This window comes from Odontesthes bonariensis, chromosome 2 (assembly GCF_027942865.1).
Source record: "Odontesthes bonariensis isolate fOdoBon6 chromosome 2, fOdoBon6.hap1, whole genome shotgun sequence".
NCBI lineage: Eukaryota > Metazoa > Chordata > Actinopteri > Atheriniformes > Atherinopsidae > Odontesthes > Odontesthes bonariensis.
The window spans coordinates 44,807,766-44,833,953 of record NC_134507.1 but is presented as its reverse complement, the minus strand read 5'-3'; the positions used below and the strand labels follow the sequence as shown (position 1 = coordinate 44,833,953).

General features: G+C 44.1%; 1 protein-coding gene across 1 annotated transcript in view; it reads left to right on the top strand.

Moving 5' to 3' along the window:
• The window catches only part of LOC142398289 (heterogeneous nuclear ribonucleoprotein L-like), an 84,196-nt gene extending 60,984 nt beyond the window's left edge, over window positions 1-23,212 (top strand). Inside the window, exons 9-14 of the mRNA XM_075482252.1 lie at window positions 11,753-11,964; window positions 12,603-12,724; window positions 13,385-13,586; window positions 21,256-21,313; window positions 21,433-21,531; window positions 22,644-23,212. Of these exons, the coding sequence (XP_075338367.1) occupies window positions 11,753-11,964; window positions 12,603-12,724; window positions 13,385-13,586; window positions 21,256-21,313; window positions 21,433-21,531; window positions 22,644-22,699 (749 nt within the window). The 3' untranslated portion in view covers window positions 22,700-23,212. The remainder of the gene's footprint in view (window positions 1-11,752; window positions 11,965-12,602; window positions 12,725-13,384; window positions 13,587-21,255; window positions 21,314-21,432; window positions 21,532-22,643) is intronic.
• The last annotated feature ends 2,976 nt before the right edge of the window (window positions 23,213-26,188 follow it).

Sequence of the window (26,188 nt, the reverse complement as noted above, 5' to 3'; positions counted from 1 at the left end):
GATGGTGGCTGTAGCCACTCCTAGCCACCACGCATCCGGGATGCATGATTTTATCTTTCAAGTCTAATTTTGAATCATTTTCATTACATATACTGTACATATGAAGAACTGATCAAATCCCAGATCTTAACGCAGCGCCCACAGTGACACGAGGCGCAGGGCCTGATGAGTACAGCACTTCCTCCTCCACCCTACATGCCCCGATGCTGCCAACATATGAAACAGTACATGACCTTTTCCATTGCTCCAGAGTCCTGTGTCCATGCTTTAGCCTTTCGTTTTGAAGCTTCACTGGCGAGTCATTTTCTGCTTTGTCTCAATACATTGAATTGTCTTTGCAGTGAGCATGTGGAAACACTCTTACACTGACTATTAATCATTGCAGTGACTTCTACTGTTTTATTTGACTTATTCAGAGGTTTAAGTGACCTCTGATCATTACCAATCAAGTTTTTTCCGTCTCAAAGATGTTGGTCCACCGCTGTCCTTCCAGGGCTTAGTGATGTGTTAGACAGTTCTTAACCGAATTCAACATTCATCTTTCCTGTTTTGTCTGCTTGATGCAGTGTACATAAAGGGTAAAGGTCAATTTACAAAAAATGCAGAAGGTTTAATATTTCAGTTGGTTCTTATTTTCATGTTTCGTAAGAGGCAAAGACATGAAAGTTTTAGTGGCCAGTTCAAAGTTATCAAGAAAAGCCTCATGTTTTAGAATTCTCTTTTAAACAAAGCCTTAGGGAGTAAGGGGTGAAAACATCTAGCCTGATTAACATAGACTTTCAAATCTCTTCGAGATTCTGGTCTGACCAAGACCATAACGAATACGATTCGAAATGGCCTGGTCAACCCGCCTCCCTCGGGTTGCTACTGGTTGTGGCCAGAAAAGGCTGTGCCTAAGCTTAAGCCAATCACACCACTCTTTCCTCCGACGTATGATTTAGCTACCAGCGGGGCTAACTGGTAGATTAAACTCTTACCAAAGCCAGTAGGGAGCAAGGCGAAAACGTCTTTCCTGTCAAGAAATGATTCAAGGGCTGTTCTTTGCTCGATTTTTAACGAGAATCTCCCGTCGAACACTTTCATTACAGCATCTACAGCAGTGTCAAAAGCTTGACGCTGCTCCATGTTGATATTGAATGAAGCGCTTCCGTGTACAATCCATGGGTTGAGTGGCAGTTCAACCACGTCACTACCTTGAACACGCCTCTACCCTGGGCCGTTGGCGCTGCTCAAAGTTGATTGCTTCCCGACAAAGTGGGTGGAGTTCCCATTTTTTCGGGAACTCGAATCCACCTGAATGAGCAGTTTGCCTGAGTAAGTGTAGCAGAGCCGAAGGTGTTGCGTCACTGCGAGGGCGGAGTCTGGGTAGAAAACATCAAGAGGAGAGGCTGAAATCGAAAAGAATGTGGCTTCAGGAAAAAGGGGGGGAAAAAATTTTTAAAAAAATTATTTGGTAATGTCAATTCATAGAAATAGAGAGTAGAATGGCCAATGAGCCTCTGGGCATGCGTCAGAACCGTCGCCATCTTGGTACATGGTTCCAATCCTAGCATGCTAGTCAATCGTCAATAACAGCATTCCGCACACCTCGGCTGTTGTACAATTTACGTTAACATCTCGCATTAAAAGTGGGTTTCATGTGGTATATAATGTTGGCGTGTTTGTTTATTGTTGAACTGGCCCTTCAGGAAATAGTTTAAGTGGCTAAAACACGGTAAGAATAACTTTAAAGTTAGCATAGGCATGCTATTTGCAACAGTGCTTGTTGCACCACGTCAACATTCCGTACACCTCCGTTGTTGTTCAATTTACTTAAACATCTCCCATTAAAAATGATTTTCATGTGGTATATCATGTTGGTGTGTTTGTTTATTGTTGAACGGGCCCTTCAGGTAAGAGTTCACGTGACTTAAAACACGATAACGGGCCCTCCAAGAAAGCATTTAAGTGGTAAGGATCTTGTTTGAGCGAAGTGCCCGATTTGTGACAGAACAGCTGACTTACGTATATGTTTTTTTTTTTACACACCGTAGTTTGTGAATAAATACCCGCGGAGCTATTCTGTAAGCTGAGTTTTGCACTAGAAGGGTAACGTTTCGGCCAGTGTACGAAACGTTGTTTAAATAAATTCAGCATTGGACAAGAGTGTGCGGTATCTTCCAAAAGACTGTACAGTAACATTTTAGGCTTAACCAAGCTGATCTGTCATTTTAGGAGTTCGTATGAATTAAAGAAAAGGTAATCAGGCCAACGTTATGAGCAGAAATATAGGCTATGTTGACCAACATTGGCTTATTTATCATTTTACCCATGTAAATGCTTAACATTTGTAATGAACGAGGATAAAAAAAACACCGGCTGTCAAATATGTCAATTTACGCCGATTTAATTCCGTATGTCTGCTTAGTTCCGGTCTATGTTCATTCATTTCAATGCAGCGCTCAGCGGCGCTAGACATGTTCCAAGATGGCGGTCTGTTGACGCCACCGTTCCAAAGGCCGTTGCGTTCATTGGCCATTCTACTCTCTATTTCTATGATGTCAATTGATACTTTCTACCATGGGTGTATTACTAGAAGCTGGCTTAGCAGAAAGCCTGGCTTATTTCGCTACTTCTGGCTAAAGTTAGCGAGAGTTCCGTTCCATAAAGGTGGCTTTTTTGAACTCCCACTGAGTAACCATGGTAGTTTATGCTGCTGAACTAGCCTGGTCGCGGGCAGGCTAAAGTTGAAGCTTAGCTTAGCTGCAACTCAAAAAATGTCCGACCGGCTGAAACAGACTCCGGAAAGAAATGTTCACCTAGAATTCTGCGCTCCCGCAACTCATGTCTTGTCTAAAAAACGAAACAAAAACTGTGGTTATCATATCACCACTTTCACTGTCTCAAAAAAATCAATCAGTCGGTGCCAGTGCAACTAAAGAAACGCAACTATACACACGTATTGAACATGAAATTAAATGAGAGAGAACATGGTATTCATTAAAACTAATCAATACCTAACAAACATCCGATCTACACCCACGTAGGACCAGACTCAGAAAAATGGGGGACAGGTAATAATGTTAATGATACAAATTATTGAAAGCTCCTTTCAAAACAGTCAAGGACACTGTACAAACAAGATATTAGATAAAACGCAGGAATTAAAACATCTTACCATATTAAAAATACACAGAACGGAGCAATCACTGTAGGTAAGCAAAGTTAAACGGATGGGTTTTGAGTTTAGACTTGAACAGAGGGAGAGTGTCATTATTGCGAATGTCGGAGGCAATTCAAAGTGCTTTACAGCTACATAAAATCACAAGAAGGCATTAAAATCATTCCAAAAAACAAAAAAAATCATTAATTAATTCATTTAAAAGTGGAGAGTGCAGATAAAATACTTTCAGGTGTCATATGCACTTCTAAATAGAACTGTTTTCAGTCTGGATTTAAACATTGTCACATTGTCCAGGCCCCTGCTGGACCCGTGGAGGCTGACTATGTAAACCGAACATTTTTCCATATCCTAAATGTACAGGTACACTTGGGGATAATTGTCCATAGACTCTGAACTGGATTTCTCATTTGAAAAACCCAACATTGAGGCTAAACGGCCGGGATCAGTTCATGATTCTTGGATCTTCCGAGCATCCTCACTGGCACAGAGGTTTGCACAAGGCGCGAGAATTTTACTTACCTGAAGGAGTGTACTTTTGAAGTAAGGTGTAGCATAGGCAAAATTTTGGTGATGTAATGAGAGGTCAGGTGTAGAGGTCATCTTAAGGAATTTAAAGTGCTCGTCATACTTTATTATAGATAGCCATATAAGGCACATATTGCATCAAATTGCCAAGTCTTAACACATGTATATCCATCCAACATTTCTCTTATTCTGCAGGAGAGTTCAATGGTGTCCTGCTTGGGGACAGAGGCTATGCATGCTGGCCGTACCCAGTGTTGCCAAAAAAAAAAATCACAAGAAGTCGCTATTGGCTCTCTGAAAAGTCGCTAGAAGTCGCTAGATTGCGTCATGACGTCATAAGTGACGTAACCACGCCCATATTATATATTTTCGCTCCTGCCCGAGCCGAAATCAGCCGGCCTGAAGCTGATTTCAGCTCTAAACTCTGTAAACTTTAGCAACATTTGAAACTTTTCAGGCCAGAAAGTAGTCGTTTAGATCCCCAACGTGTTAAAAACCTGCCAAAATACCGGCTATTTACAATTTTGTTCCGACGAATTCGGCGCTACTAAAGGTAGCCGCAGTGAGCAACGCACTTCCGGTTATTTTGACAAAATAAAATACCCGTTGCCTTTTATCATAGGGAAAGCCATTACGATAAAAAAAAAAAGGTGCTTTTGTTTTGAAAACAGGAAGTGAACCTACCCTCGTTGTAGCTAGCTTGAAACTGCCGTTTTGACAGTGTAAGACTGCAAAGGTAAGTCAAACCTTCCAGGCTTAAAAATGTCCACGGTGGTCCAAAGAATGCACACCAAAAAGAGAAAAAACAAACATGATCCAAAAGTTTGCAGAGCTCTGATTCTTTTATATATTTCTCTTCATAGGGAACAAAACAGGTCTTACTTTACATAGCCACAGGATGCCATTTTCTTATTCCTCAACCCCCAAGAGACAGCAAAAACAAAACAAAATCCCCAACATTCTGAATTACACCCCTTTTAAATGATCAGCCTATACCACCTCTAATTCCAAAGGGGTGAAAAACCCTCAACACTAAACACAAACAGTCTAAACTCAAACAATATTCCTAAATATCTCCCCTCCCTCTCAACCAGTGTGGATTCCCCCAATGAGGCTGATTGAGAACACCAGGTCCTAATCAGCACTGCTCATGGGCGCGCTTCCATGGCAACACAGGACCAGGTGACCTCAAAAAGAAGGAAAAAAGAATCAACACAAATCTTAAACATTAAGTTAACACATCACCAAGTTTAAACCGTATGGACACAGAAAAACCCACATTAAATCAGAATATAAAAAAAATACAAACATACACATGTTAGTGAGGGGAAAATACATCCCTCACAGACAGGAAATGACGGTATGCCGGGTTGCCGCCTTCCTGCAGTGCTTCTGTCTCGGCTTGTATGGTGTCGCGGGGCAACTGATTTGTCACTCACAAAACAAGTTAAATTGTCGCTAGATTCAGCCAGATTGAGCCCGAAAGTCGCTAAGTCGCTAGATTATTTTTTTTTGTCGCCAGAGATGGCCAAAAGTTGCTAAATCTAGCGACAAAGTCGCTAAATTGGCAACACTGGCCGTATCTCCTCACGCCATATCCTGATCCAGGAACAAGGGCGGAGAGGGCGTTCCACCATGCACATGCTACAACGAGGGCACGGATAGAAATGACCTTTGGCCAAATTAAATACAGGTTCATTGCTTAAAGTTGTCAGGCACCATGGCTGACTTCTGACAGAGCCATCTTAAATTAATAGTATACTTCATATTTTATACATTTTGTCTTGTGGACAACTTTTCAGGCTGAAGTCTTTTCTTCGTTGAGTCCCCCAAAAAGAGCATTAAACATCTGCAGCTCATCCAGAACGCTGCTGCTGGAGTTTTAACCCGGACTAAGAGATCTGAACACATCACAGCAGCTTTAAAATCTTTACTCTGGCTTCCAGTCAGTCACAGAATAGATTTTAAAAGCCTGCTGATGGTTTACAATCTGTGATATGTTCAGAGAATATAAATCAAATCAAAAATCAAATTTATTTGTATAGCACATTTCATGTACAAACAGTTCAAAGTGCTTTACATAAAATTAAAGCATTGCAGCAGGGAGTGGAAGAAGCATTAAAAATACATAAAATAATATAAAGAGAAACAAATAAAATCATTTAAATTAATTTAAAATCAGGCAACAGTCTAGATAAGTTAAAAGATATTTCATGCATAGACACATGAGAAAAGAAATGTCTTTAACCTGGATTTGAAAATGTCTACATTTGGTGAAAGTTTAATCTCCAGTGGCAGTTTGTTCCACTTGTTTGCAGCATAACAGCTAAATGCTGCTTCTCCATGTTTAGTCTGGACTCTGGACTGGACCAGCTGACCTGAGTCCTTGGATCTAAGAACTCTGCTGGCTTTATATTCTCTGAACATATCACAGATGTATTTTGGGCCTAAACCATTCTGGGATTTGTAAACCATCAGCAGGCTTTTAAAATCTATTCTGTGACTGACTGGAAGCCGGAGTAAAGATTTTAAAGCTGCTGTGATGTGTTCAGATCTCTTAGTCCGGGTTAAAACTCTAGCAGCAGCGTTCTGGATGAGCTGCAGATGGTTAATGCTCTTTTTGGGAAGTCCAGTTAAAAGAGCATTACAGTAATCGAGTCTACTGGAGATGAATGCATGGAGGAGTTTCTCCTGGTCTTTTTGGGAGAGGAAACCTTTAATTCTGTTGATGTTTCTGAGGTGGTAAAAAGCTGCCTTGGTGGCAGCTTTGATGTGGCTGCTGAAAGTCAGATCTGAGTCTATCAACACTCCGAGGTTACGAACTTGGTCAGTGATTATAAGGTCCCGAGTCTCAAGATATGTACCAACGCTGACCCTCTTCTCTTTGCTACCAAACAGAATGATCTCAGTTTTGTCTTCATTTAATTGTAGAAAATTCTCTCTCATCCAGGTGTTTACTTCCTCCAGACACTGACACAGAACGTCTGCTGGGCTGCAGTCGTCCGGTGACAGAGACACATAAAGTTGTGTATCGTCTGCATAACTGTGATAATTGATGTTAAAATTCTGCAATATCTGACCCAAAGGGAGCATATACAAGTTAAACAGAAGAGGTCCAAGAATTGACCCCTGGGGGACTCCACAAGTCATGGCCACTCGCTCAGATTCATAGCTGCCAATAGTAACAAAATAACTCCGGCCTTCTAAGTAGGACCTGAACCAGTTAAGGACCGCTCCAGAAAGTCCAACCCAGTTTTCCAGCCTGTGCAACAGGATTCTGTGATCTACAGTATCAAACGCAGCGCTGAGGTCCAACAGAACCAGGACTGAAACATTAGCAGAATCAGTATTCAACCTGATGTCGTTTAACACTTTGACCAGAGCTGTTTCAGTGCTGTGATGACGTCTGAAGCCTGATTGAAACTTATCAAGACTTCCACTTTCATTCAGAAAGTCGTTGAGCTGGTTAAATACAACTTTCTCAATAATCTTGGATATAAAAGAGAGATTAGACACAGGTCTGTAGTTGTTCATCATAGAGGCGTCTAGAGTTCTCTTCTTTAGGAGTGGCTTAATGGCAGCTGTCTTCAGTGACTTGGGAAAAATGCCTGATGCCAGTGAGCTGTTAACTATTCGTAGGAGATCACTTTCTACTGAGGTAAAAACAGTTTTTAAAAAGTCGGATGGTATTATGTCCAGAGAACAAGTTGTTGATTTCAGCTGCCGAACTGTTTCCTCTAGGATTTTTAAATCAACAATATTAAATTGTGACATAACGTCAGAGTTATTTCTAGGTTTTAGACACAGATTAGTTTTCTTGTTTTTCTGTGTTGCGTTAATATTTTGTCTAATTGTTTTGATTTTTTGGCTAAAAAAGTGGGCAAATTCGTTGCATTTCTCAGTGGAGAGGAGGTCTGGGTTTGACTGTTTAGGAGGATTTGTGAGTTTTTCAACCATAGCAAACAGAGTTCGAGAATTGTTGACATTCTTATTAATCATTTCAGATAAATGCAGCTGTCTGGCCTTGCACAGCACATTGTTATAACTACGCAGGCTTTCTTTATACAGCTCATAGTGAATCTGAAGCTTTTTTTTCCTCCATTTACGTTCAGCTTTCCTGCATTCTCTTTTCAGGTTTTTGACCGTAGTGGTGTTTCTCCATGGGGTTTTCTGTTTGATCAAGGTGCTCTTGATTCTTATCGTTGCAACAGCTTCCATTACATTAAAAATGTTCAAGTTAAAATGATCCAGCATTCCTTCAACCGACTCTGCGCTGATTGTTGGTAACATAACTATGGCCTCCCTAAACTGAGCACTTGTTTTCTCATTGATATACCTCTTCTTAACTGAGAAGCTGGTTGTTTGAACATTCTGAGTAATATGTAAATCAAATAAAATACAAAAATGGTCAGACAAGGCCAAATCAGTAACAACAACAGAAGAAATATCAACACCTTTAGAAATGAGCAGGTCCAGAATGTGACCTCGAAGGTGGGTTGGTTCTGTTACAGGTTGCCACAAACCAAACATGTCCAGCACAGAAGAAAATTCTTTGGCAGTACCATCCGTCATATTATCCATGTGAATGTTAAAATCCCCGGTCAAGATAAAATGGTTAAAATCAGTCGAAATAACAGACAATAATTCAGAAAAATCAGCCAGCAGAGCTCTGAGATCCAAGGACTCAGCTGGTCCAGTCCAGAGTCCAGACTAAACATGGAGAAGCAGCATTTAGCTGTTATGCTGCAAACAAGTGGAACAAACTGCCAGTGGAGATTAAACTTTCACCAAATGTAGACATTTTTAAATCCAGGTTAAAAACATTTCTGTTCTCATGTGTCTATGCATGAAATCTGCACGCTATCTTTTAATTTATCTGGACTGTTGCTTGTTTTTAAATTAATTTAAATGATTTTATTTGTTTCTCTTTAATGCTCGCTAAATGGACAGAGATGATTTATAACTTTCCACACGTTAGGTCATGGCACCCCACTGTGAATATAAATGTAAAAAACACATTTCTAACACGTTGCATGAACCGTACAATAATGACAGGTTTGAGTTCAAGTTGTGTTGAATTGTTTAATTATTATTACATGTTTCTCAAGCTGTGGAGAGAAAACAGAATTAAATACAGTTCACAACACAAAATTCTCCTTTATCTGAATTTATACTAACATCCCTCTCCAGTTTCATAATCTCCAGCTTGATCTTTTTTATTTTCAGTTTCTTGTATTCCATGTCTAGTTTGGTGCTCTCTTTATTGGACAAACACATTTCTTCAAAGGCTACTTACCACTCGGAAATATGTTCCTGTACTTTACCTTCACCTGCTGCCAGGTACGCTTTTGGCTGTTAAGATTGCTCCTGTTGAGATGTAACAGTGAAAAATTAATATGTGGGTCACACACAGGATAATATAGTCACTACAGTATGATGATGCGTGTCGATTATTGGGTTATTAATAAAGTGAGCAGGGTCAGTATATTTGTGGTGTACATCTCATACAGAGACAATTCAGCATGCTTTATGTAAACACATTATAACACAAAGAGGAGAGCATAAATACATGAGGACAGTAAAATAAATGTCTAACAATTGACAATGGTATGAAACTTTCATAACTTACGCGTTTAGTCTGTCTGCAGTTGTTAGCCATGCCGTTTCTTTGCTTTTTTGATCGCAGCTGTATTACCATTTCTGGTGATGACACTTTTAAAATCCTCATACAGCTCCATCAGCATTATTTGTTCAGCTGCCGAAAAAATAACAGCGCTTCTCGCTCTCATTTTCACACAGATCTCGGTTTTTCCACCATCCACTCGTCAGGGCTTCTTACGTTGCTCGTGCACTCGCACTGAGCTAGGCTATGTAAGCCTCGCTTGGATTAGCCTCACAGAGATGCAGCTGGAATGGCTTCGGGGAACGACTTGAGGCTTAATTTGGAGATGGCGCTAGTTCAAGCGACGCTTACCGGCTATAGCCTGGCTTACTTTAGCTACTTTCTAGGAATACCCCCCATGTCTTTTTTCAGTTCAATTCAATTCAGCTTTATTTATATAGAACTAAATTGCAACAAATGTCATCTTAAATACAATCCAAGCCAATTAGAAACCAGTCCACTGTAATCCAATCAAATCCAATGAATTAAAATCCAAATTAGTCCAATTCATACAGAGCCAATTTAAAAAAAGTAGCCCAGCTAAGGAAACCAAAAGATTGCTTTGAAATTCCTCTTTGGTCCAATCACCATCCTGCGCGTGCACAAGGCCTCTGTGTGTCATGATCCGTGTTATTTTTGTGTGTTTTTCTGCTTTGTCTGTTTAGTTTTCCTATTAGTCCAGCCTTCCCATTTCCTCACCTGTCCTCAGTTCCCTCCTGCCGGTCGTCAGCTCCACTCCCTTCACCTGTATCAACCATCCTCAGCTGTACCCATTCACTGATCACTCTCCCCACAGTATTTAGTCTCCCAGTTCCTTTCAGGCTACGTGCCCACGACAACGGTAACGACAGATAAACGCAGAACATTTCGACAGATGTGCCTATCTTGCACACGGCGACGGCGTTTTTAGGAGTTCAAAACGGAGAAAACGCAAACGCCCTCCAGAGTGGAGATCTTGAAAACGATCCAACCTCTCGTCGCCGTAGGAACAGTTCAAAACGCAGAAGTGCGTTTTTTGCACACGTTAAGTGGGTAGTTCTCCATGAACGACTCATATATCTCACTATATTTATTTTGGACACTCTCCCAATCCACATTATCCACTGCCTTCCTGGCTTTGTAGTTCAGTGTCGTGTTGGAGCAACTGGACCTCATCATCTGTCCAAACAAAGTTTGAAGGCGTACTGTTGTTGCCGCCGCGCTTCGCCATTTTCTTCCAACTGACGCGGAGGAAGTAGCCACAAAACAGGCATTTCTCATATTTATTAATATATAACAATATAACTCATATAACAATACCAAAGGTATTGTTGCTACTGCCACCTACGTCCGGGGCGTGCATACTACATCGGCAAACTATGAGTTTTATACGTTTTCCCTGTTCCCATGGGTAGACAGATATCCACCCCAAGACGCTCGTGAGAACGCAGATAAATTGTGGAGGAAAAAAACGGACATCTGCGTTGATGCTTCAGAGCGTTGTCGTGGGCACGTAGCCTCAGTCTTTGGTTTTTCCCCGTCAGTCTTGGTCCTGCTTCTGCATAATGTACTGTCTGGTTTTTGTTTCTTCTTTAGGTGTTGCTGTTTTTCTAGTTTAGTTTTGTGGTTCTCCAGCTGTTGCTGTGATTTTCATTTATATTTATAATAAACCCCTTTAAGTTTCCTTCTGGCTCCATCTTGGTCCTCCTCCTTCGTCTCAATTTGCCAAACCCTGACACTGTGGAGAGAAACGACAGGGGGGGCATCTGGTTAGGATACCAGCGTTACTGTGCAGGGGGGGGGCATCTGGTTAGGATGACAGCGTTACTGGGCGGGGGGGGCATCTGGTTAGGATGACAGCGTTACTGTGCGGGGGGGGGCATCTGGTTAGGATGACAGCGTTACTGGGCAGGGCGTTACTGGGCAGGGCGTTACTGGGCAGGGGGGGAATCTGGGGAGGGGGCATCTGGTTAGGATGCCAGCGTTACTGGGCAGGGCGTTACTGGGCAGGGGGGGAATCTGGGGAGGGGGCATCTGGTTAGGATGCCAGCGTTACTGGGAAGGGGGGTGTCTGGGTTTCTCTCCTGATCCATTTATTCCCTCCAAATTATTCATTTCTTTGTTGTTCTTTTTTTAATTCTAGTAGAACATAATATGCCCCCCCTTATTCAAACTAGGAACCCTCTTGGTGTGAGGCGACAGGGCTAACCACCACTCTACCAAGCAGACGGGTTCAGATTCTGTTTGAGTTATTAAAACCATTTACAATGCATGTATAATAACGGTTATAATATGTCCTAATAGGGAGGGGTTCACCCCCCTCATTTCAAACAATAAGAACACTTGGACATCTTTTCTTCTGAGGTACTGAATTCAGTCAACTTGAGTTAATTGAGTCTCCTGCTGTGTGTCATGCTGTCTAGCCTGCCCCCTGCTGCCTCTGCCCAGCAATAGCAGGTACAAGCTCAGCCTCGTGGATGTTCCAGACATGGTGTCCTACCCTCTACCCCAGTCATCCTCTTCATATTCTGGCTATGCCCCTAGTTCTGTAGCCATGGTTGGTGGTCTCCACCCATCCAAGATGAACTGCACCCGTATATTCAACCTCTTCTGCCTCTATGGCAACATTGAGAAGGTAGGTGTATATATATTCATACTTAAATTGAGTCTGAAATATTTTTGCTGTTCATTCTGTTTATAAAGTGAAACGTTACTATTGTGAATGTTTTTGTTGCTGCTTGATTGAAATTTAAACAAACTTTGTGATAATAATCATTGGGACTCATGCAAGAATATTTTTGTATTTTTATACTAAATTTCTCTCACTTTTTTCGTACGAAGGTCTCACACGATTCAACAAACGCTCTTAACTTCGGAAAAGTGTGTAAACGACCTGCGTGAATGATGAATGCCACCCGTGCGTATTGCACGAGGATAGTAAATTTGCAAACCACGCCCAAAATAATACCATAAAAGGCTCCTGTGCCAGGAAAGGTTCAGTCATGAGAATGGAATGAAGGCGCTAAAAAAGAACAACTTTAGAGATTGAAATCTGTCATTTTTAGCAGTGTCAGCAGTGGAATTACAGGACCTGCTTAAGCAAAGAAATGGAAAGAAATGATGAGTGCTGTTAATTCCGTGTCAGTTCTTAACCGAAATAAAGAAGAAATGGTTTAATCCAATTAAATCAAATTCATTCAAATGAATACATTTACACTTTTAAAGTGTGCATCCCTTTGATAAGACAGCTGTTATGTTTTTGTGTGTGTGTAGGTAAAGTTTATGAAAAGTGTACCTGGTACAGCGCTGGTTGAAATGGGAGATGAGTATGCTGTGGACAGAGCAATCACACACCTCAACAGCATCAAGTTGTTTGGCAAAAGGCTCAATGTCTGGTAAGTGCAAACCCCTATACGCACAGCGGTTAAATCTCAGACAAAGTGATGTTGTTCAGAGGAATTTTATTATTCTAGGTATTTCAATTTCTTAAATTTTTTTTATTTAAAATGTGAGAAAGGTATACAGTAGCTCACAAGTTTCAGAATGCAAGATGATATTTTGTGACAGTGCTAAGGCGGTGCTAAGCAGTGAGCCCAGCCACTCTTCAGAAAGCTACTTTTGCCCACCTGTATTTGTGATCTAATTCTTTCTGTCACTACCCACAGCTCATAGATGAGTGTTGATCAAGAGACTTCACCTTTTAGTTCAGCTCTCATCACATTGAAAGACCATCACAGTCTCTTAATCACTGCAGACACTGCCTGAATCCACCTGTTAATATCCCTCCTCTTTCTACCCCCACTCATGAACAGGACGCCAAAATATTGAAACTCCTACACTTGAGGCAGTTTTTCATTCCCAACCCAATATAGACTATCTACCATTTTCCAACTGAGGACCATGACCATAGACTACGTTTAATCTTGGCCAGATTGACTTTATAATTAAAGTGTCACTGCAACCAAAGCCATTTATGTTTTAAACTCTTTCTGTTGAGCATGTTTGCCTTGTATAAATGTAATGAGACAGAAACTCGGATGTTCTGTTGTGTGCAGTGTGTCTAAGCAGCGGGCAGTGATCCCCAGTCAGGTGTTTGAGTTAGAAGACGGGAGCAGCAGCTATAAGGACTTTGCCATGACCAGGAACAACCGTTTTAGCAGTGCTGGACAAGCCTCCAAAAACATCATCCAGCCTCCATCTGCAGTGCTGCACTACTACAACGTTCCTCCCTGCATATCTCAGGATCACTTACTTAAGGTGGGGGATTTCTGTTGGATAATTATTTGGCTTTTTGCTGTAAAGTGTTATTCTATAATGCAATGAAAGTACCTTGGACATGGAATATATATAGTCATGAATTTCATAGTTAATACTCATGTCAACCTCTATCTCTCTCAAATATATTATATATAATCATTTTTTAAAATCATCGTTTCTGGGAAGTTGAACATCAAGTCTGGTGGCATTTACCGACTCTAGATGCAACCCCTGCATCAAAGTCACTTATCTCTGACTATAGTAGGAAGCCACTTCATTCTGGATGAACATCCCTCCTTTTGTTTGCAACATTGACCAGACAGTTCCATACTGTGGCATGATAATGAGCTGAAACCCATCTCATAGTCTGAAAGGAACCAAAGAAGGCCAAGGATTGCTGAGCCTCATTGACATCCTTCTACAGCTATCTGATCGCTGGTCTGCTGATTCAGGGACACCTAAAGATGAGGAAAGCCGAGCATTCCTGTCATCACAACAACCTGTTTGGAACATTGTCAGATCATGCTGCAGTGTCATTGTTTGGGAGGTGTTGCACAAATCTGTGGATGAATGGAGGCATACCAAATACTTAAATATTCCTAATTTATGTACATTTTTACTCAGAGATCATTTCTTGTTGAAATATCTTGAAATAGCTTTTATGAGATGAAATAAATGCTGAAAAAGACCCATCATCCCTTGTTGTCTCAGACTTTTGGAGTATGGAGAGCTGAAACTGTCATGGTCTGAAATAGATATATAAATTGCTAAATAGCTAAGTTTATAGAATGATAAACGCTACTGAAACAAGGAACCAAAATGTATGCTAAAATGATTTAATAGAATGTTAAATAGATGTATTTTTGTGCTTTAATTTTAAACTGCATTCATTTAAGCTTGTGTTAATTAGATTGATTAGATAGAAAGATAAATACTTTACTGATCCTAAAGGGAATTTGTGGACAGCATTTGCATCAATAAAAGCAAAAAGTAGCATTCAACAATAAAAACTAAAGTGAAGTAACGTGACACGTACACCTGTAGTGTCGGAGTGCCCCCCTCCAGCTCCATCCCAGCCACGTCTGATCAGTCTGTCCAATCTGTTTGTGTGTTCGTGTCCATCTTTCTGACGCTACGTCCCCAGCACACCACACCAAAGATTGCTTCGGTACTGTAAGTAGCATTTTGGCACTTCCGGTTTAAGGAACAGTCCCAGTAATCATCCAATAGCTTAGCAGCTGAGCTCGTGACAGACTTGGAAAGACCGCCCCCTCATTTGCATAATGAGGCAGAAATGTAAAAAGAAAAAACATGGAAATAGATGCTGCTGGGGAAATAAATATGGGAAGAAAATGCACTGGGAAATAACAGATAAGTGAATACATATATCAAGTCAAAATAAGATAAAGAAATAAATCATTTTAAGGACATATCTTTTTCACATTCTGTTCAACTATTTTGGCAAAAAATACATTCTTATTTCAGTGGCATTTGATAACATACAAGCTTATTTATTTAGTAATTCATATAATTTTCTATTTATTTCAGATCATGGCAGTTTCAGTACTCCATACTACTGTATAATAATACTGTATTGTAACATTAATCAGGAATTCTTCTCGAATTTCAAACAAATCTTGATTAATTAGAAATATATTTTTTAAAATCCCAAATGGAAATGGAAACTTTCGTAACAATGCTCCATCCATGAAATCCCCCATAGTTTGGGCGCTAAGTAGCTTAACTGGTTGAGCTGGCTCTGCAGCGGCTGTGGGCTCTGTTTAAGTCCTGGCCCATGACCCTTTATGTCATGCCATGGACTTGAGTTTTATTTTAGGTTAAGTTTTGATGTTCGTATCATGTCCAGGCTTTGCTTTTCAGTTTTGTCATTGTTTTTCCCCCTCACTCAGGTCATTAGTTCACTCACTTCACCTGTGTTTTTTCCCTCAGCTGCACTCACTCCCCAATCACCCTCACTCCCTATTTAGTTTCCTGCCTCACCTTTCAGTTTTGCCGGATCTTTGTTGTTGTTGAGGTTGATGTTTGTTTCCACGCCATGTTTCCACGCCATATTCGGCAAAGCTAAGTATTTATTCCATGCCATGTCCTTGTTCTTTTGTTTTGGTTATAGCTTCGTTTTTCTCCGGCTCTGCCGCGTATTATGTTGATACTTTGTTTTTTTGTTAATAAATCACCCTTTTCTTCGTAAGTCCGCATCCGTGTCCTCCACTCCACACCAAAACCTGACAGAAAGATCCGGCCAGAAATGGACGCGGCGGACGAAGACACCTTTTGGAAGCTGGTCGGGAGGTTCTGGGCCTGCTTGGCACGGGACGACTCCGCCTGGCAGCAGCTGAACGTGGCTGATGACCTGGTGGACTTCTTTTTGAGGAAGCAGGTCCTCCAGCACTTGCCGGCTGTGGCAGACATCTGGGCGGAGGTCATGAGCGTGCAGCGCTCAGCTACCCAGGACATTTTTGGCTTGGAGCCACACGAGGTAACCATGCTGTACAGCTTCTCCTCAGCCACAGTCACCAGAGACTCAGCCGTCCCAGAGCTGGCCCCAGCCGTCCCTGAGCTGGCCCCAGCCGTCCCTGAGCTGGCCCCAGCCGTTCCTGAGCTGGCCCCAGCCGTCCCTGAGCTGGCCCCAGCCGTTCCTGAGCTGGCCCCAGCCGTTCCTGAGCTGGCCCCAGCCGTTCCTGAGCTGGCCCCAGCCGTTCCTGAGCTGGCCCCAGCCGTTCCTGAGCTGGCCCCAGCCGTTCCTGAGCTGGCCCCAGCCGTTCCTGAGCTGGCCCCAGCCGTTCCTGAGCTGGCCCCAGCTATAGAGGCCTCCGGGCCTGACTCCGAACTCGACCAAGAGGCCATAGGGCCTGACCACGAGGCCATAGGGCCTGACCACGAGGCTTTAGAGCCTGACCACGAGGCTTTAGAGCCTGACCACGAGGCTTTAGAGCCTGACCAAGACCAAGAGGCCACAGGGCCTGACCACGAGGCTTTAGAGCCTGACCACGAGGCTTTAGAGCCTGACCACGAGGCTTTAGAGCCTGACCAAGAGGCTTTAGAGCCTGACCACGAGGCTTTAGAGCCTGACCAAGAGGCTTTAGAGCCTGACCACGACCACGAGGCCGCAGGGCCTGACCACGAGGCCGCAGGGCCTGACCACGAGGCCGCAGGGCCTGACCACGAGGCCGCAGGGCCTGACCACGAGGCCGCAGGGCCTGACCACGAGGCCGCAGGGCCTGACCAAGAGGCCGCAGGGCCTGACCAAGAGGCTTTAGGGCCTGACCACGACCAAGAGGCTTTAGGGCCTGACCACGACCAAGAGGCCACAGGGCCTGACCAAGAGGCCACAGGGCCTGACCAAGAGGCCACAGGGCCTGACCAAGAGGCCACAGGGCCTGACCAAGAGGCCACAGGGCCTGACCACGACCAAGAGGCCTCCGGGCCTGACCATAAGGCGGCAGAGCCCGACATGGACTCACCGGTTCGAGCCCCTCCCTCCCACCCCCAGACTTTGGGGATGTCTGGGATCCATCCCTTAAAGGGGGGGCTCCCCCCCCGTCGGAGGTCCGTCCGACCGGGGGACGGTCTTCGCCTCCTGCTGCCACGCCACGGGATGTCTGGCCGCCCGCCAGACCACCACCTCCTGCTGCCACGCCACGGGATGTCTGGCCGCCCGCCAGACCACCGCCTCCTGCTGCCACGCCACGGGATGTCTGGCCGCCCGCCAGACCACCGCCTCCTGCTGCCACGCCACGGGATGTCTGGCCGCCCGCCAGACCACCGCTTCCTGCTGCCACGCCACGGGATGTCTGGCCGCCCGCCAGACCACCGCTTCCTGCTGCCACGCCACGGGATGTCTGGCCGCCCGCCAGACCACCGCTTCCTGCTGCCACGCCGACGGAAGTCTGGGCGTCCGCCAGACCACCGCCGTCTCCTGCCGCCACGCCGACGGAAGTCTGGGCGTCCGCCAGACCACCGCCGTCTCCTGCCGCCACGCCGACGGAAGTCTGGGCGTCCGCCAGACCACCGCCGTCTCCTGCTACGCCGTCTGCGGTCTGGGCGTCCGCCAGACCACCGCCTGTTCCGGCTACGCCGTCTGCGGTCTGGGCGTCCGCCAGACCACCGCCTGTTCCGGCTACGCCGTCTGCGGTCTGGGCGTCCGCCAGACCACCGCCTGTTCCGGCTACGCCGTCTGCGGTCTGGGCGTCCGCCAGACCACCGCCTGTTCCGGCTACGCCGTCTGCGGTCTGGGCGTCCGCCAGACCACCGCCTGTTCCGGCTACGCCGTCTGCGGTCTGGGCGTCCGCCAGACCACCGCCTGTTCCGGCTACGCCGTCTGCGGTCTGGGCGTCCGCCAGACCACCGCCTGCTCCGGCTACGCCGTCTGCGGTCTGGGCGTCCGCCAGACCACCGCCTGCTCCGGCTACGCCGTCTGCGGTCTGGGCGTCCGCCAGACCACCGCCTGCTCCGGCTACGCCGTCTGCGGTCTGGGCGTCCGCCAGACCACCGCCTGCTCCGGCTACGCCGTCTGCGGTCTGGGCGTCCGCCAGACCACCGCCTGCTCCGGCTACGCCGTCTGCGGTCTGGGCGTCCGCCAGACCACTGCCTCCTGCTGCCCAAAGCCGGTACCACGCCCGTTTCTGGTTCCCCGACCGGCTTCGAGCCCCTCCCTCCCACCCTTGGACTTTTTTGGGATGTCTGGGATCCACCCCTTGAGGGGGGGGCTCTGTCACGCCCAGAGACTCATGTTTTTAGTTTTCATGTTTAGGTTATGTTTCTTTTCAGTCCATGTTTAGTTTTCCCTTCACTTCCCTCACTCAGGCCATTAGTTCATTCCCCTCACCTGTTCATTCCCCACCAGCTGCACCCACTCACTTAATCACTCAATCCCTATTTAGTTTCCTGCCTCCCCTTTCAGTTTGCCGGATCTTTGTTGTTGTTGATGTTGATGTCAGTGTTACTGTTGCTGTTAGTTTCCACGTCATGTTTCCACGCCACGTTTCCATCAAAGTTAAGTATTTATTATCTATGCCATGTTAAGTGTTTTGTTTTGTTTTTCCAAGTATTTATTTAAGTCAAGTATTTTGAATCCGGCTTTGCCGCGCCTTTTGTTTTGTACTTTGTTTTTTTGTTAATAAATCACCCTTTTCTTCGTAAGTCCGCATCCGTGTCCTCCCCTTCTACACCCACACTTGACACTTTACAGCTCTTATTTCCCCTTTCTCTCTCCAGCTGCTCTTGAATAAAGGCCACTAGTTATGGTGCTGTACGTATAAGGGCTATTGAGCCACTAACTGGCGGCGGCTACATACTTGTCGCAGGAGGTTGTATCTACGGTGGCCCAGAAAGGTCAACGCGCCACAGAAGTCGTGACGGAAATGAGCAGCGTTCAGGTCCTGGCGGTGTTGTGCTGAGAACTGCGGGGCCATCAGGGAAACGTGCACAGCTAAATAAATGGAGCTTATTGGCTATTGTCGCTCATTGCAATGTCTTATTAGAGTATTATGGGTCAATATCGAAGCACCATTATTTGTAGGTTTCGTTCATGTATATATATTATCTGGAGTCTGTAGTTTATGTCATGGCTAGGGCCTAACCAATTCACAAAAGGAGCCAAGAGCAGACAGACCATGGGAGCGAGAGTTAAAGGGGAACTCCGGGGCATTTGAAGCGCATTTCCATTGCTAGAGGTTGTCAAATACTGACAGTAGGACACAGACTGGTGCAAATCGGCGCTCCCTGTGCGGCGATTGCGCTGTTTGCGCAGCCTGTCATGCTAACCAAATACGTGGTGGCTAAGGGGCAAGAGCTAAACCTTCCACGTAAAACAACAACTTGCACACTGCAGAAACGTCACACCACTTTATAAACCATCCGACAATAAAGTCACAAGCCTTACCATCAAAACCATATGCATGGTTCTTACATTACTGGCATGGGGACGTTACAAAACAACTTTATAAACAGCATGTAACTCACCGGTTAGTTGTAGGCTCGCGCATGTGAAAGCCCAAAAGAGTCGATGGACGATAATCCCATATACAAAACAATTATCTTCTCTTGCAAAAACTGCGTTCAAGTATTTAAAACATTACAACAATACATGCCCAGTAATATTGTTGTAATGTTTTAAATACTTGAACGCAGTTTTTCTAGAGAAGATAATTGTTTTGTATATGTGATTATCGTCCATCGACTCTTTTAGGCTTTCACATGCGCGAGCGTACAACTAACCGGTAAGTGACATGCTGTTTATAAAGTTGCTTTGTAACGTCCCCATGCCAGTAATGTGAGAACCATGCATATGGTTTTGATGGTAAGGCTTGTGACTTTATTGTCGGATGGTTTATAAAGTGGTGTGACGTTTCTGCTGTGTGCAAGTTGTTGTTTTACGTGGAAGGGTTAGCAGTTGCCCCTAGCCACCACGTATTAGCCCCGCATGACACGCTGTGCGAACAGCGCGATCTCCACACAGGGAGCGCAGATTTGCACCTGTCTGTGTCCTACTGTCAGTATTTGACAACCTCTAGCAATGGAAATGTGCTTCAAATGCCTCGGAGTTCCCCTTTAAGGCAAAGTTTCTTCACAGGTAGGTGGTGTTGGGAGCCAAAGGGAGGGTCCAGGGAGCCGGGGAAACTGAGGTATCTGATAATAGTGAAGAGGAAGACTGGGGAGTTGATTTGAAGCAGTTTGAGAGACAGAAGAGACTCCAACTCTCAATCCGGGGGTCAGACCAGAGGATTGTGGGTTATGTAGTGTGAGCCAGGGAAAACCAAGGATTAAAGGAACGCTGGAGACGGGGAGCAGAAGGAACTGTGATTCACAGTGATTACCAGAAACAATCCAGGTGATGGACTTGGTTTACCTGCTGAGAAAGAGGCTCACAAGTTAATGACAACAATAATGCCATATGTACATAGCAAGTACCCACTCTACCTGGGTGGTATTTCTGTGCTGTCCTGGATGTGAATTAGTACTGAGGAGGCTGACTACTAGCATGCTTTAATGGGTGACCCGCTTTAATAGACACTGCCTCGGCTGGCTATAAGTTACGATAGGCTGAGCAATTGCTTTGAGAGGCAGGCAACCACCATACCAAAGATGATCCAATGAATCGCAGCGTTGGATGGCAGAAATACTGCCCAGCTAGAGTGGGTAGCCTTCTCATTTGCCCCCGCCAGCCGCACAGTTACCAGTGCGTGCTTCTCATTGATAAGATCAGAAGCGGTGCTCGGAATGTACATAGCCTCCTGCAACAAGTATGTAGCCACCGCTGGGTGCTCAATAGTCTTATACTGCGCAAAATATAGTTCCTGAAAAAAGCAATGAAATGCTCTAAAAATGAATAAGAATTCAAAGTAGGCAATATTTTATTGTTAGGTAACAGTGGTAATCACTTAGTGATACAGTGCTGTAAGGAACTGGCATATTTCTTATCTCTTTTTATACTACATGTGTTTTGTGTATCTGAAAATGATTCATGCCTTAATAATTATTATAACGTACACATTATTATCTGCCATATTAAGTTATATATACTGTAGTTTCGAGCCAATATTAGCTACAGAGCTAATACTCAGTTTTAATGTGTACTTGCTTGCTTAAGAGAGACGAAGATGGATGTTGCTGTCGCTTCTTATACATCTGGGACTGTGTGTGTTTGTAGTTGTGTACAGAGCATGACGTGCCGGGCTTTGTCAAATTCAAGATGTTTGATGCCAAACGTAAGTAGAAATGCCACATATACCTTTCTGATTTTTAAAGTAAATGTTTTCTTTGTTAGTGTCTTTAACTTTCTGAGTTAACTGATGAATTTGATAATTATCCATCATCTTCCTCTCAGCCTGCTCTAAGACCATCTCTGGCTTGTTGGAGTTTAACAGTAAGACGGAGGCGGTGGAGGTTCTTACTGTTCTCAACCACTACCAGATTAGGATACCCAGTAAGTTTATACACTAAAGTCTGCAGAACTTATCAGCCACTATCCACCTTTCCTTTCTAACAGGATGTCAGTTTCTTTGTCAAAGTCAAAGTCAAATTTATTTATATAGCACATTTAATGTACAAAACAATTCAAAGTGCGTCACAGAAAATAAAAGCATTGCAGCAGGGAGTGGAAGAAGCATTAGTGAATCAGTAAATCATAAATGAATCAGTGCTGTGATGACGTCGGAAGCCTGATTGAAAGTTATCAAGACTTCCTGTGATGTCCTGAATAGCAAAATCAAATGAAACAACATTAATGTTGTCACGCAAAGTAATGAATCACCATTGATGGCTGGCATTTAAACCAAAGTGAATGTTTTTGACTGACATGGAATACATGTTTGAGTGGCTACAGCTGGCCATAACGTAAAGTCTTAAAGTCCTAACTTAGAGTGCACTTCCAGAGCTTCACCATGTGCAGTGGGAATCCAAGTTCATGTTAACTCGCTGTGCTTCCGTTGAAAGTAAATTTAATTTTACTACTCTAAGCAGCGAAGGAAAGTCACACTCCCATTGTACATGTCAGTCACTGTGGTGGGCACATGGTGGTCTGCCTGTCGTTGGATGCTGATGATGATGATGATCATTAACTGTCAGAAAAGTTAGCATCTATGCAAAGTAACAAAGAATCAGCTTTTTATGTCAAAGAAATCAAGGCTTCAAGACTGTAAACGGTGTAGTTCTGTTACATTGTTGCTGTTTCATTTTGTCATTTTGAAAATATTTGCTATGGCTCTGCTTTTTTCAAAATCAATTGGCAGATGAGTGTTACTGTGGAAATAACTGCTATTTGGTGTTCAAAACTCAAAACCATGTTTCAGGAAGCAAGTTGGAGTAAGACAAGTAGTGTTTCCTGTTCTGTGTATTTTCCCTTTTCAGCTTTACAGCTTTGTGATGTTTACTGCGGGGAAAACTACTGCGCATAAAAACATTTTACTCATTCTGCTTCCGGGCACAGTGTTCTATTACACTAAATGAATATGTGCATTTTCTGAACCTTTATTTCTGTAACAGCCTGGGCACATCTTGTGTTTCAGTCAGCCAATAAGTGTGCTTGTGCAATTTCAGATGGATCCAACCCATACACCCTGAAACTGTGTTTCTCCACCTCATCTCATGTGTAAAAAAGAGAAAGCAAGCCAACAGGAAGAGGCTTCTGAGTCTGGTGATGACTGGCCTATGACCTAAAAGAAGAGGAGGACCCATTAGAAACACAGAGAGCAGCGCATTTAATCTTCAAACCCAACGTAAAATGTACAGCCATGATCCCACCATCCAGTCCCAGCTCAGAACACAGACAAACTTCCGGGGTTTTTGTGTTGTCATGTGGGCCACCTGGAGGAGGCGTTTGTCCCGGTTTGTCCTGATTCCACAGGCCGTGGAGTCCTGGAATGCTGCAGAGATGATCCGGAGTGGTGGCATGGGAGAACACCAACAAACACAACATCAAGTGGGACTTCTTGCAGAGACGTTTCACCAAGCCCTAAAGTCTGGAACATCTGGAACATCAGCAGAGGAGACCCTGGTGTGGAGCCTGCACTTCTTCAGCCTCAGCTGCTGTTCTCAACAAGTTCTGAAGAAAACTGTCGTTACCACCGAGTCATTGTTGCATCACCTGTTATTCTGCCCCCCCCCCCCCCCCCCCCCCCCCCCCCATCCTGATGGGATGTACTTTTCTGGAACTTTTCCTGAACATCGCCAGTGTTCAGGGGTGAAAACAGCTTTAAGAATCTACTAAACACACTAGAATTGGCCTCAGTGAGAATCTTTTATAGTTATCAGTGCACCTAATCCTCGGTGCATGAATAGAAGACAATTGGACTTCCTTCTTGGTTCTTGAGGACATTTCATGCTGGGGCTTTCACCCAGTGTGGGCAAGTGACACAAATGCAACCTCAATGACTCAACAACAGCTTCTAAGCCTGAAACAGAATCAGCTGTGAGGTGAAATGTCTTCAGAATCAGAGAAGTAAATCTTCTTACCATGTCCTGGATGACTGACAATCTACTTCGACATATCAATGCACAAAGCATCTGGTTCCTAAAGTAAGGATTTACTGTTAAGAAGGTAGAAGAATGCATTGTGTTGCTCTGAAGTGTCATTAGAAGGACTTCAGTGGAAGTGGATACGACTTGAACACAAGTTCTCATTTAACTTATGTTAGTCCCACATGTTTTTTATGATATCTATATTAATAAGGAGATGTTTGGTGTTTTCACAACCTTTGTATGTTGGGGCCAGTTGATTAGAACTTTGAGTTTTCAGCCCATTTTTTCAGCTTGTGTATGTATGAATTTACTATCTTAAGGAGCTGCTTGCAAGGCTTCAGCATCAACTGACTGAATCATTTCTTTGAAAACAGATTAAGCAGCAGTTTTCACATTACATTTGCAATGATAGAGGTACTTTTTTTTTTTATTTAGGATCCTCGTCAGCTGCCTCCTGTTTGCACATTACTTCCTCCGTGGACCATGTGGTCCTATGCTGAGTGTAGGAGGGACTATTCATCTCTAACTGACTTAATCCTAATTCAATAAGAATGTGACTGTCAAAGAATTTCTGGTATTTTCTTTCATTTACGTCACTACAGTTGAGATATTGTGGTGGACATTTTTCGAATTCTAAAAGAGGTGAAAGCAGTATAAAGTTTCCGTGTGACCTCAGCTGGTCTTTACCTGTTACAGATACTTCTGCTTTTAAATGTAGCCCCCATAAGACCAGTGTGTCCAAGTAGAGCCAAGAAACTGCCCCCTTGGTTGGATTTGAATTCGAACAGTCACCTTACATAATGGATTGGATCAGAATAGACTGGATCAGTTCCATCTTCATCATAGCTTCAAAAATGAGGACGCTATTGACAAGTGGTAAACACGAACACTTGTATTCACTGCTGATGTAAAACACCTCAAACAACACAGTAGTTTTTAAAGCACCATTAGTTGATTGGACATCCTGGGCTTCCTGGAGGCCAGACCTATGGGGATGAACAGTAAAACAAACTAAAGCCTGGTTTCCACTGTCAGTACGGCTCGGGTCACTTCGTATCAGTACGGGTCGGGTCTCTTTGGGGTCAAACTTTTTGGTTTGGCACAGCGCCATCGAGCTCCCGCTGCACAGCCTCCTCACCAACACCGGAGAGCAGAGCCTGGAACCAGTCCTGTGTGCCAGGTACCCCAAGCAGAAGGGTTACAGACATGGGAACGGGTTCCATGGGAACGGGTTCCATGGGAACGGGTTCCATGGGAACGGGTACCATGGGACCGGTACGCTTTGGTGGGAGTGGCAACACTGAAATAAGAGAACCGTTCTGACCCGACCCGTACCGGACTGCAGAGTGGAAACAGGGCTAAATAACTACCTACAAGACTAAATAATCTGGAGAGACGTAAAGAAGAGTGGGCCAAGATTCCTCCACCACCATGAGAGACTGATATCGTCCCACAGGAAACCGTTACTTCAGCTCACTGCTGCTGTTCACACACTGTTCCAGTATTTTGGCTAAGTTTTTGTTCAATAAATATATGGTATAGTATTTTCTGTTTTTAGTCTGAGGTCGTATTTACATAATTTTTAAGGTCTGATAACGAACAGGTGGCCAGAGTTTTAGTATGTTATATATATATATTATTATGTCCAAATACATTTTCTTATGTCCTACATACTCTTTGTTTCCTTTATTTGAGAAATTTTGGTTGTAACATCTACTGTACATGTTCAAATTGAATAAATAAATAATTAGGGCTGTAATGCACACAACTGTCTATTTTCTTCATTTTCAGCTTAACAGTCTTCTAAAAAATAAGAAAAAAATTGGTATTCTTAGTCGTTCTTTCTGTAATGTCAGTGTCTCTCTTCTTTAGTGTCTCTCTTCTTTAGGTCGAGTGCAACTTCAAAATAACTGCATTTCCATTCAGTAGGGAAGCAACCTGTTGGAAAAAATGGAAAGAATCCAACACCTATGTCACTCTTCCATCTGGATAGCACGGACACGTTCCCAAATGGGAAAAACATTTGGGAACGTGTCCCTGTAGTGACACTTAACATGGCTTCAGTGGGTTCTGCGTCCCAACCCTTATAGTATTAGGGTATAAGGTATACCCTAATACTATATATTACTGCATGTTGTGTTGTCTGCGTGTCAGTTCTTTGTTCCAAAATAACCACACAATATTGCAGTCTCTGAACGTTTCCTGTATGCAGTACAGATGGCACGTTACAGCCGGCAGCATTCACCCGTCTCTGACATCATCATATACAAAATACCGTTACACCACTATTGGCCCTTTTCCACCAGCTCGCTTCGGCTCGGCTCGGCGCGCTATTGCGTGTTTCCACTAGCACGCAGTACCTGCAACCGGATAGACTTTTGGTATCACCTCAGTCCTGGTTCTAAGCGGGCCGAAGCATTACTAAAATGTGACGTCAGCCGACTGCCTTCCACTGATTGGCCGATGAGTGTCGTCACTGAAAGCGTCATAACCGCGCAACGACCGACTAGAATGTAAATAAATACAAGACTCAAGACAAGACTTCGCAGAGGAAATCCACTCCTGGGGGGTATTACTAGAAGCTGGCTTAGCGGAAAGCCTGGCTTATTTCGCTACTTCTGGCT